Source organism: Pyrgilauda ruficollis, unplaced genomic scaffold (genome assembly GCF_017590135.1).
Source record: "Pyrgilauda ruficollis isolate IOZ18807 unplaced genomic scaffold, ASM1759013v1 scaffold509, whole genome shotgun sequence".
Lineage (NCBI taxonomy): Eukaryota > Metazoa > Chordata > Aves > Passeriformes > Passeridae > Pyrgilauda > Pyrgilauda ruficollis.
Window position 1 is genome coordinate 1 of NW_024526700.1, and position 13,289 is coordinate 13,289.

General features: G+C 35.5%; 1 protein-coding gene across 1 annotated transcript in view; it reads left to right on the forward strand.

Annotated features, from left to right (window-relative positions):
- Nucleotides 1-7,061: 7,061 nt before the first annotated feature.
- Nucleotides 7,062-13,289, forward strand: part of LOC121360479 (coiled-coil domain-containing protein 171-like) — a gene marked incomplete at its 5' end in the record, with an annotated part of 23,699 nt that continues 17,471 nt past the window's right edge. Inside the window, 2 exons of the mRNA XM_041480327.1 lie at nucleotides 7,062-7,187; nucleotides 12,301-12,472. Of these exons, the coding sequence (XP_041336261.1) occupies nucleotides 7,062-7,187; nucleotides 12,301-12,472 (298 nt within the window). The remainder of the gene's footprint in view (nucleotides 7,188-12,300; nucleotides 12,473-13,289) is intronic.

Genomic DNA, 13,289 nt, shown 5'->3' on the forward strand with positions numbered 1-13,289 from the left:
AAGTACTGAAATAACTTAAAAGTTTTCTAGTTTAAAGTTATAATAATTTCACTGAAAATTATTTAACTAGTTAGTAAATATGTATTTTAGTATATATATATATACATATATGTGTATATGCATATATACATATTTATGGGTGTGTATATATATATAAATTTGTCTATTCTATGTATAAATTTTTCATTTTACATGTAGAAACTTGGTTTTGACTCACTTTTATTGTTTGTGGTGCTCGAGGGCTGGTTCTTCTAATTGCCAAATACATTTTATTTTAACTGAAATAATAGTGGAAATTATGATAAAACAGGGTAGTTTGGAGGACTAAACCTTTAACTTGTATTGTGTTTGTGATCATTTGCATGTCTGTAATTTGACTATATATATCTCTGAAGACAAAGTGTGTAAAAGAGAGACTTTTTTCCACATCTTTGTATTTATTTCATGACAGAGGTGGTTTTGAGATGGTAACTCATGTTAAAAAATGAGACCTTCTGTGGACACAAAAAGCTTGCCAGTTGTTTTAACTTACATGATTGGACTGATGGTTTTAAGCCTCATGGAGGTTAATTATCAAAAATGATGGAAGTTCATTATTGAAAATGAAGATACTGAAAAATAATAATGAATGTGTTATGCTTAAATCAACTTTGTTAATCCAAAGTGAATCTCTCTTTTAAGTTCCTGCTACCGTGTCTCTCATATCTTGCAAAATAAACAATTCTATATAATCCTTTCTTCAAAGAGCAATAGTAAAATGCACAAAGTAATTTTGCTTATGTGAATCTTTAAAACTCTGGGTCCATGATTGGGTAATTGAAGTAAAGAAGCATTAAAACTTCCAAGGAATGCTCATGTTCTTTCAAAACACATTTTTTTAGCGCAGATAGTTGTATGGAAGAGTTCCAGTTGCCTCAGGATATAAATCAAATAGAAATGGACCCTGTTGAACATCTGAGAAGGAAACTCCATAAGCTCGAGAGAAAAAATTTGGAACTAAACAATCTACACAATCAAGAAGTAAGGACTTTGTTTGTTTGCTTTATTTTACCCCTGGAATACATGTAATTTGTTTCCTTAAATGCAATTTGGTTCCTTGAAATAATCCTCTCATCAGGTGAATCAAAATCACATTCAGTAGTTGGAAAATAACCAAGTAGCACTGTACAGACATCTTATGCCTGTCCATAGGAACTGATATCACTTTTAGTGTCATTGCTAATAGTTGAAGGTGTGTGTAAGAAACTTGAGCACTACACAACACTAAAGTCATGCAGAAGAATATTTTGCACCCCCAGCTTTGGAATTCTCAATGTAAGATGTGGTTTGTTTGTTTGAGTGTTTTAATCCCAGTAATTCCAGGAATCCATTTTACAGAATCACCCCACCACTGATGGAGCAAAGGGAACAGGACAAAGGCAAGCCACTGTGTAAGAAGCAGGAATCTTTAAATAAATGGATAGGGAACGACACACTTGGATTATTGGCTGTATTCAGTAGAAAACAGATGAATGAGCACCCACAGCAGCTGCCCCTAACAAACTGCTAGGAGAAGGATTGTTGCTTATAGCAGAAATAAAATTCAAACTAAAGAAAATTTTAATGAAGTATTTTCTCACTGCTACTTCATTTAGGTACTAGTTTGCCACAAGAACATCAGGGAAAACCCTTGTAATGGGAGTTAAATTATTTCCCATGAATGGAGCTCCTGTTAATAAGGATGCTGCTGCTTTGTAGATGTTCTGAAGAAATGCATGTTTTACTTTCCACCTTCTTGAGTTCAGATGGGTTTGAACATGGTTTCCTGGGTCCAGTTTTTGGCAGCAGTGACTAGCCTATCTTTCTTACACCAGACAAGAACCCTTTCTGAAGCCTTTCCTTTGTTTTGTTTGTTGTGTTCAATAGCATTCTGCTTGACTGCTGAACATCATTGGACTGAAGTTTGTGTTTACATAGTGAGTTACTAGGTGTCTGATAATCTAGTATCCCAACACAACTGCTTTTCTAGTTGTTAAATACAGTTACCAGAAAATTGCCTGTGGAATATAATTGCAGCTTTTATTTTCTTAAGGCAGAGTATGTTTGGAAAAACAGAGAAGTATGTTTAAGGTACATGAAAATGATTTAGGAACAGGATCTATTTGCATTAAAAAAATAAAACTATCTAAAATGTGCAGTTTCAAGACTGTATTTCAAATTCAGATGGGATATGATGGCAGCTGTGAATGCAATTTCCAAAATATTTATTTTCTAGATGTCTCTCTATGAAAAAGAAGCAATGAAATTAAGGTTGGAACTCGAGAGAGGAGAAGTTCTTCATCAGCATCTGGAGAGTGGTATGTCATTTGCTAGTAAAGAGGCTCAAATACAGATGTATTCTACAGAGGATGAGCTATGCGATATAAAAAACAAAATTTTGGAACTGCAACGTAATTAAAAAAAAAAAAGAGAAATCATAGATCAGAGGCTACGTCAGTCCCAAGTCATTAAAACAAGCAGAGATTGCACAAGGCTTTACAGTTACAGCCTTTTTTGAAAGTCTCTTATTTTCCCATGACTTACTTATCTGCTTCTGTAAGCTCATAAGAGTTTACAAAACCCTTGCTCATATGAATTGAATATAACCTGCTAAGCCTATCAATACCTTTATTTTCCTCTTGCTCCTTACCTTCTGTTACTCCTTCCCTCAGCGTGTACAGAATTGTAATTAAGGTGTCCCTCTCCACTTCCTGCTTATCACTGTGCCAGCAATTCTTCCTTTTCCATTTCAGGGGAAAAAAAATAAAATTGAATCCTGTTTATTTGTTCACACTCTTTCCAAAAACTTTTTCTTTCCTCCCAGGAGTTCTCATAGTACTGCTTTTTTATTTCATATTTTCAAATATTTCTAGCTTTTCACTGCTCATATCTATCGTTGAAAGGTGACTCCCTGTGCTCTGACTTTATGATTCAGAATTCTGAACAATTGCTTTATTAAAATTACACTATATTACACTAATACTATACTAAATTACATACTAAAATGACACTATACTAGAAGAATACTAAAGAAAAACCCATGACTGTCTGAGACAGCCAGGACACAGCTTTGACCCAGTTGGCCAAGGAATCAAAACAACCTTCACTGGTGTCCAATAACCAAATCATTCAGGTAAACAATTTCCATAACACATTCCACATGTGCAAAAGCAGGAGCAGTGAATAGAGATAAAAATTGTTTCCTCTTCTCTAGGCTCTCCCTGCCTTCCCCAGGAAAATCCTTGGGAAGTTGCCCTGCTGTTCTCTGTGAAGAGATCTGCGGCCACATATACCCAGTCTCTTTGTGTCTTCTTTGGTTTTGTTTTCATACAGATAAGGTGTGTTATGACAGTAGTCTGCAAAAAGGAAGGGTTTTACCTACACATTTTTTCCCCTACTTGTTTTGCATTCAGAAACTCAAACGTTCTTAGTCCTTCTCAAACAGAGAGAGATTTCTTACATTTAAAAGCCAGGGAGATGCATTTTTTTGTTACCTAAATAAGTATAATACTCTTTAAATTTGATATGGGAGATCTACTTGTGAAACTATGGTGTTCAGTAAAAAGACTGGAGCATTCCTAGAGTTTGTAACCTTACCAGGATGGAAGGAGACTCTGAAACTTGCCAGTGCACTTATATGACCTAATAATTATTTTTAAAGATAATAAGAAATATGCACTTTCATTCATTTGGAGAACACATAAATTAGAAAAATCTTATGGTTGGTTTAAATTTCTCAAACTATTTTTGTTTGGTTCAGGTTTGTTGTTTGTTTTGGGTTTTGTTTTCATTTTTGTTTGCTTTGGTTTGGTTTTTTCTTCGTTTTTTTCCTGGTTTTGTTTTTATTGTGACAAATGTCAAAGAAGCCAAATAGTTCTGGTGTTGCTTCTCATTTCCTTTCCACTTTATAACTTACTGCTTCTTTTATCCTGGCCTCTTGGAGCCTTGTTCACCTCATGTGGTGCTTTTGACACAATCCCAACTTGACTCTTTGGACAGAGCACCTCACTTGTGTCCTGTCTTTAGTATTTTCTCCAAACTGTTGTTCTGCTGTTCTTCTTGAGGCTTGAATTCCTGACATCTGAAAGGTCTTCTCCATCATTGTGTCCACTAATTCTCTGTGTTTTCCCAACATGTCTCTTCTGGTTGTTTCACCCTTCTCCAGCTAGGAAGAAATTTCAGAAGAATGGGATGAATTTGAAGTAAAAATCTATTAGAAAGTGGTGATCACATAAACAGCAACATGTCTAGTTGTACTCAGTAACAGAAAAGGCCAATACAAAAATATTTTGACCCAAAAGCCAGTTTGTGAAATAAAGCAAAGTCCCTAGTAAAACTGCTTATAGGAAAATAACTTTTCCTTGGCATTTAAGCTTTCACAGTGAAGTATATGCAAGTATATCTTGGGGCACTTGCTGGGCTGAAGATTTAAATCTCTTGAGCAGCAGTAAATTTCCCCAGAAAAGCCAAGCCTTTGCTCATTAGCCCAACCTGCCTTAGGTTTGCCTAGAGTCATTTTCATGTGGCAGGTGTCTGATTTTACTGTTACTTAAAGTGAGCTTGAAATTAATTGATTGATACAGACTGAAGTATCTCATAGATATTTGAAAATAAGCTAACCAAGTGTTGCAGAAAAATGTAATTAAGTTCCCCATGCTATAGAGGCCTCACTTGAAAAAGTTGAATTTTTATTCCTCTCCAAAGGGAGAAGAGTTTTAATTTGTAAAAATTCTCCACAGCATTTCTATGTCCTTGTGTGAAAGATGCTACAGGAGCACAAAATGTGATTGTTTCTCTGTAGTGAAACTGGAAGTGTTACTGTTCCAGTGTTTCACAGGATATCACAATACACAGAGGAACTTATGTTCATTATCATTTAATTCTGAACATGCTTATTTGCAGTGCTATTTGTCTATTTTTTTTTTCTTTTTTTTTTGTAAACATCGGTACTCAATGACAAACATCAGCAGAAAGCATCAGAGAGTTAACATCTTTTATTTATTTATTTTCAGTAAATGTTTCCCTAACTGAAGTGCTTAGAGTCAGGATTCAGTCTCACATATTTGCTACTTTGTTTTACCTGTCCAAAATTAATGACTTCACTTGTATCTGTGTAACTGTAGGTGTCCTAAATGATTTTTAATATTAATGTCTTTTTCTTGATGTTTGTTGCATCACTTGAAGGCAGGAGTCATTTTGGGGTGTATTGTTATTTTCAAATCAGTCATCAGCCTAAGTGAAAAGATTTTTTTGATAGGAAACAGTGTAGTTAAAATTGCATGTGAATTTCTATTATATCACCTCTATAGTTAATGCTTTTGCTAAAAGCATTTTTTCAATTGATATTCCATGTCCATGCCTTTATATGGAGGTAGGTATCTGTGAGTACAAAAAATGCAGCAAAAACATAATCCTACATCAATTTCTTTAACTAAACAAAAATTTTATTTGAATACTCTGAATATGTAATTGTTTTCTTTTATTCATTTATTGAGTTTTCACAGTTTCAAAGTGCAAGTAGTTCAGATACCACAGGTTTAGGAGACCTCATAAACTGAACAAATAAAGTTGTCTTTGCATGATGTTATCATCTTTTTGGACTTAAATATTTTCAAAATGTACTTTAGGCAGCTGCAGTGACAATAAAGGAACTGGAGGAAAACACTGCAGCAGCAAGACTAGCACATACACAATGTAAATCCACTACAGAAATCATGCAGGTAAACTTTTAATTAAATATTTGGTAGAAGTTTACCATGAAACAGAAGATGAACTTGTAAAGGTACAAAAATCTTTGAAAAATGCTAAGACTTCCTTGCTCCACTGAAAACACTGAGTGGATTTTTTGCAATGAGTGTCAAAATTGTAAATGGTAATAGAAAAATATCTCCTTTTTTTTCAGGGGAGTATCAAGTTAATAGAATAAATATTAAAATAAAATGTCACATTCTTATGTTTGAGAATTCAAAGTAGCATTGAAACAGTGAGGGGAAAGGAAATGTTTCACAATAGTTAAACTGCTGAAATATTCTGTCCTATATCTTTGGAATGGGCACTTAGGTAATTTCGGAGGCACAGTGCATACACCCAACTTCGCTAGGTGTGAGATATTAATGCATCCTGAGACTGCAGTTCCAAATTTTAGCTGAGTATATTTCAGCTTCAAAGCTATAATATTTGCAGTTCCCAGAGATGTTTGACTACATGAAAAAATATAATATGTATACTTGAATATTAAATTCTTTTGTTATTAAACTGTATCACAGAGGGTTTGATCCATTAAAGCAATTAGGGTTTATTTTAAAAAATCAAGTGTGAAAAACCTGTAAGATAATTGCTGAATGATCTCATACTGACTAACAAAGCCTTCATACTGGACGTTTGAAAAACTATATGAGAAAATAAAAAGGAACATCATCTTTTTTTTTCTTGTTTTCTGAGGAACACAAACAAACATTGCCACTTCTTCAGTCAGTTATTTTCTTAGGACCTTCTCTAAGTACAGGCACTTAGATTTCTGAGGCAATGATTAAATAAGTAGTGATGATTCAGTTTTTTGATTTCCTCTCTATTTTTACAACATACAAAGGAACTAGAAGGGTAAGATTCCTTGAAGTTAGAGATTTATCTTTCATGGGTGAAGAACTAGCAAGGTTTTCTTCCTTGGTTATGTACATGAACAAGCTCCACATGAGCTTTGTTCTGAGTGCAAGTGTAGCTTTTACTGTTAATCCTACCCTTTTATGAGTCTACTTAATGAATAGAATTCCCCTGGAAAACTTCAGTAATACAAATAATTGAAAACAGGAAAATCCAAACACCATGAAAAGACAGCAAAATATGCGTTTCGTCAGCATATTCATTTCTCTCTGTTTTGAACCCTATGTATTAATACATTTTTACATGTGTTCAATGCTTTCTAATTCCATATAGAATTAATAGAATATATTCACCTGTAAAAAGCAGAACAGAACAGTGAACAGCATTAAAGACCATGGTAGTCTTTCTTAACTTCCTTTAATTGCTTTCTTACTATTTGATAGTCGAGAATTCAAGAACTTGAAAACATTTTGAAGGAAAACCAACGTGGGATGAGAGAAGATTTTTCAGGGGTAGCAAGGAATGATTCCAGAGAGCCAGAAAATGCACAGGAGAGAGGAAAAAAAAGGGTAAGTTTCCTTTTAAAGCCATTGCTTTAATATGGCAGTAGACAGCTTGAGTACAACTCATAGTTTACATTCCCTGCAATTTTCAATCAGCAGAAAATCTAGTGCAATGTGCCAAACCAAACTAAATGTTCAGAATCTGGCAAGGAAAAAAATCAGTTTTCCTACAAGAAAGGAAGTTTGTGGCCTGAGCAACTCATTCAAGATTCATGGTTGTGGAGATGTTTTTTTAGTAAGGTACTTAAAACTTGAGCTGGAAAAGCCTTTTTCATCCTCTGCAAACAAATTTTAAGCAAGCTTTTGGCTTTCCTGACACTGTGCCTAAATACTCAGGCAATCTTTTAAAATTCTTCCTTGGATTCCTGTCTCTGCTTCTGTCTCCTTTATGTTGTTGTTTGGTCTTGTAGTTTCCTCATCAGCTGCCTGTTTAGTCATGCCAGGCTCTTGATAGGTCTGTTTTCCTGACTGACACAGTGCAAGAACAGATTAAAATTCTGGGTAGTCTGCTTTAAAAGTCATGACAGAGTAAAGTCAGGCATGTGGAAACCTTAGGAGCAAGAACTGTACTTGAAATCAGGTTGATGATGCAATTGGTGACATGGTCTCTCTGAGAGAGAGACCATGAGAGCTGTTGTGTTAATTAAAATATGACAAATTCTATTTGCTATGTAACTTTGAGGCCATATCCAAATATTCTTATGAACTGCATGACACGAGGCTTGGTAACTGAAAATATAACCACTTGAAAAATCTTTCTTAGAAGCAATATAAATTTCTTTGTTCAATTAAGAAAGGCAAGCAACTTCAGAAGCCATGTGGTGTGCTAATGTGGTATCTGCCATATCCATTGATTATCCTTTAAAAGAATACAGTGCATTTGACAGAAGTAATTTTGGTTAAAGTGTCTTACTGTGGAAACTTTCCAGTTCACGAAGACAGCATTTATCCTCAAGTGTGCAATGGAAAGACCAGGTTGAAGAAAGGAAGGAAACTGAAGAGCCCTCTGGGACATTAGTGAATCCTCCAGCCAGTTTCAGCCTGAACGAAGGCTCAATGGTAAGGAAAAAAAGCCAGTGGCACACAGTGATTAGGTTTTTTTAAACATATAGTCCAAGTATTTTCTGTGCTGAGGATTTGCTGCATTTGCTGTGCTGAGCTGTGTAAGAACTCTGCCAGTCTCTTAGCCTGTTTGTTATTATGTTACTTTTTAAAAATTTAATACCTGAATAAATGTAATCAATGCCTTGGAAAAACGAATTTGAAAATGTTTTTTAAGTGATACGCATCTATTTAACTGAAGAGTTGTTTTCAGAAAACTGCTACTTCAAAATGTGTTTATTTCTATTTCACACAACCTTTTAGTTTTAGTACAAATATTTGTAAAAATTGCTTGAAAATTGCTTGTTTGAAGGTGACAAATCAGAGGGGATTTTTTTTTGTTGTTGTTGTTTTGGTTTTTGCTTGTTTTGCTGTGGATTTGGCACATTGGATGTATTTCACTGGATTATTTTCTGAAAACGTTCTCCTCTTATGTGACCACCTTGGGCCTTTCTACTGTCTTTACCCAGCTACACGCTGAATAACAATTTTGCCATCTTTTCACATAGCAGCAGGGACAAAGGAAATTTCTTAGCATGTTTAGAAAATCTCTCCTTTCATTGTGTGATAACATTTGCTCTGTTTCTGCTCCTAGCAATATGAAATATTTTTGGTGTTGGCTCTTTCTGTCGCAGAGTTCTGAGCATGGAAGGTACATGAGGTCTGTTCCCTGTTGACAGGAGCAGAGACCTGCATCAGAGAGTCTTCGGATTTGTGGGTGTCTTTTGTTCAGTTGATGGAGTTATTCCACACTTTCTGCCCAGGCAGATCTGTGATTCATGAACTGAAGGCAAATAAAATCAGGATCTTCTTTTTCCTTTCTGGGAGGATAGCAACTTCTTCCATGCAAGCATTAATGTATTAAAAGACATTTGCTGGCCTAATTAGCCTGAAAAAGTAATATCATCAGGCACAAAAGGAATACCTAGAGAGAAAAGCAACTGTCTGCCCTAACTACAGGCATTAATGATTGCTATTTATAACTGCAAAACACAATTACTAGCTGAAATTCTACTAGAAACCTAAAGTGCATGCTAGCTGTTGCTGTGGTAGGACTTTTCCTTTTTATTTGTATTCCTTAGTAAAATATATGTTATACATGACAAGAATTCAATTCCATTAATGATTAAGATTTGTGGTAATGGAAACAGTATTTAATGGCGTACTCAAAATTATTGTTAGGTTAGTAAAAGTTTTTAAAAAATTGTCTCACTGTCATATTCATAGAGCTGGTTGTTTTAATTGTTTTACTCAAAGGATTTCAAACCACAGGACTGTCCTGAGCAGGTGATAAAAATATTCATTTTTGGAAGAGTTGTATTAGTGGTTCCCTTATGAGACCAGGTATTTCTTGCCTTGGATAGCTTTGCATTTTTCCCAAAGCTGTTTGTATTTGGGAAGCAGGAGTGCCTGTATGTGATCCTGTTTACTCCATTGAGACAGCTTTGATTTTGCTTCCCAAAATAAAAAGCAGAAGACTATAGCAGAAACTAAGTACAGATAACTTTAATATATTGCTGCTGTGTAAGAACTCTGCCAGTCTCTTAGCCTGTTTGTTATTATGTTACTTTTTAAAAATTTAATACCTGAATAAATGTAATCAATGCCTTGGAAAAACTAATTTGAAAATGTTTTTTAAGTGATACGCATCTATTTAACTGAAGAGTTGTTTTCAGAAAACTGTTACTTCAAAAATCTGGGTAGGATGTAGCATTCCTAATTAAGAGGGCATTTTGTAGACATGGAATATGATTTCATGTGAAGAGTATGCTGTCTTTCTACACAAACTTTTTTGTCAAGTTTCGTTAGCTACCATTGTAGAAATGTTTATTTCTATTTCACACAACCTTTTGGTTTTAGTACAAATATTTGTAAAAATTGCTTGAAAATTGCTTGTTTGAAGGTGACAAATCAGAGGGGATTTTTTTTTGTTGTTGTTGTTTTGGTTTTTGCTTGTTTTGCTGTGGATTTGGCACATTGGATGTATTTCACTGGATTATTTTCTGAAAACGTTCTCCTCTTATGTGACCACCTTGGGCCTTTCTACTGTCTTTACCCAGCTACACGCTGAATAACAATTTTGCCATCTTTTCGCATAGCAGCAGGGACAAAGGAAATTTCTTAGCATGTTTAGAAAATCTCTCCTTTCATTGTGTGATAACATTTGCTCTGTTTCTGCTCCTAGCAATATGAAATATTTTTGGTGTTGGCTCTTTCTGTCGCAGAGTTCTGAGCATGGAAGGTACATGAGGTCTGTTCCCTGTTGACAGGAGCAGAGACCTGCATCAGAGAGTCTTCGGATTTGTGGGTGTCTTTTGTTCAGTTGATGGAGTTATTCCACACTTTCTGCCCAGGCAGATCTGTGATTCATGAACTGAAGGCAAATAAAATCAGGATCTTCTTTTTCCTTTCTGGGAGGATAGCAACTTCTTCCATGCAAGCATTAATGTATTAAAAGACATTTGCTGGCCTAATTAGCCTGAAAAAGTAATATCATCAGGCACAAAAGGAATACCTAGAGAGAAAAGCAACTGTCTGCCCTAACTACAGGCATTAATGATTGCTATTTATAACTGCAAAACACAATTACTAGCTGAAATTCTACTAGAAACCTAAAGTGCATGCTAGCTGTTGCTGTGGTAGGACTTTTCCTTTTTATTTGTATTCCTTAGTAAAATATATGTTATACATGACAAGAATTCAATTCCATTAATGATTAAGATTTGTGGTAATGGAAACAGTATTTAATGGCGTACTCAAAATTATTGTTAGGTTAGTAAAAGTTTTTAAAAAATTGTCTCACTGTCATATTCATAGAGCTGGTTGTTTTAATTGTTTTACTCAAAGGATTTCAAACCACAGGACTGTCCTGAGCAGGTGATAAAAATATTCATTTTTGGAAGAGTTGTATTAGTGGTTCCCTTATGAGACCAGGTATTTCTTGCCTTGGATAGCTTTGCATTTTTCCCAAAGCTGTTTGTATTTGGGAAGCAGGAGTGCCTGTATGTGATCCTGTTTACTCCATTGAGACAGCTTTGATTTTGCTTCCCAAAATAAAAAGCAGAAGACTATAGCAGAAACTAAGTACAGATAACTTTAATATATTGCTGTTGGTCTTTGCTATACCCATGCTTAAATTGTGTAAAAATGTCAGTGTGTTCTATTACCTTCATTTTCCCTTCCTGCTTTCCTGACCTATACAGTACTTTTTCATATTTTATACCACTTTTATGCTCCCTGAATGTGCTCTTTCCACTCCAGTCTGATAACCTTATATTCATTTCTGACTGTGCTGATGCAGTGGTTTACATACTGTGTCCTCATGGCTTTGAGAAACAGCTTTCTATTACCTTAATTACCAAAATTTCTACATCACTTGTATGTACTAAAAGTATGAAGAATTGAATTTCTACTGCATGCTGTTGTTGCTAAAATTGTTTATAGCCTGAATCAGTTTATTATACTACTGATTAAAATCACTGTAAATAAATGAGGCATGGCTTGTGGAGTTTGATGGAGCTGTAGGCCTATTTTGGCCAGCTATTTAATCATATGTAACCCATGCAAAACAAATTTTTAAGATAATTTAGAGTGTGTTATGCTGCCAAGCCAACTGGACAGTTTTCTGTGTGCTGTGCAGGTGTTGGGGCACAGTTTGAATGCACCTCAGAGTATTAACATGGGTGAATGAATTGCATCCATTAAGAGCATGGATATTTTTATCTGTGCCAGGTCATGGTTGTGGCCCCACCGGACTGGGATTTACTCACATACTTTATTTATATACTGTGTCTAATTAGATAAATTTTGTTAAATCTGTTTTCTTACTCTGCTGTAATATTATGCAATATTATGGCTGCAATTATTAGAAATGAACTGAGGAATTTTGTAAAGCTGTGAGAATGAACTTTGAGGGCTTGTTTTCAGCTGCACACAGCATTGCTACTACACATATGATGGACTGCTTTTGATTTTAACACTGCCCAGCTACAGCAATTAATTTTCCTTTGTGTTCCAGAGGGAGCTGTCCATCCTCCTGAACTTGTACCAGAGCATGGCAAACGCCCACGTGCTTGCCAAACAGACAAATGTCCCCCTGGAACAGTTACCTTGGACAGAGCTTTGTGCACTCATGCATGAGAATGTTGAAGCTCTGATCTTGAACTTCCACAAGGCTAATGAGAGGGTGAGTGTCCCCAGGCACCAGCTGCCTATGCTGAGCTCAGTGACATTTGTTCACTCTGCAGTCTCATTAAAAAGGAGCCATATTCATCCCCCCCAAAAGGATTTGGACGCTAACAAATGAACACCTTGAATTATGGCTTGCCCACTGCTCAGTTTGATGCTGTTGCTGGGCATGTTTGATGCATGTTGTGGGCCTTTAGATGTGACTGGAGTGTGCATCAAGTCTCTCAACTCCACCTTCTGTGCAGGACATTCTGAAAGGAATATCTGATACTAGCCACAGGGACCTAATTAAAATATAGTAAATTCATCTTACTGATGAAGAATTTCACAGAATGTACTCATTTACAGTCATAAAGTAAGTCTTTATTTGACCATAATCCATAGGCTTTCTCCAGGAATACCACCTTTTAATTATGTGTTTATGATTCAGATGTACTATTTGAAAGAATGCCAGTGTGGGGGTTTTTGTTTAGCTGTAACTTTTGGATTAGGACGTTTTTATTCAGAAACACAATAGAAATACCTATTATAAAACATGTCAGTATTTGTGTGAAGGAGGAGCTGTACTTTTCTGAATGGTATTAATGCAAGTGAGCTTACATGGCCTTTCATCCCAGAAAACCTTGTGTTTTTAGGAAAAAAACAAACCTTTTTAAATAAGTCAGCTGGCTCCAGAGACTAAGTTAAGAGTGGCTAAGCCACTCTTTAGGGTTTCACTTTGTGTTCTGGTTTATTTCTCTTTTGAAGAAGGGAAGGGAAGGGAAGGGAAGGGAAGGGAAGGGAAGGGAAGGGAAGGGAAGGGAAGGGTTTGAGAGTTTA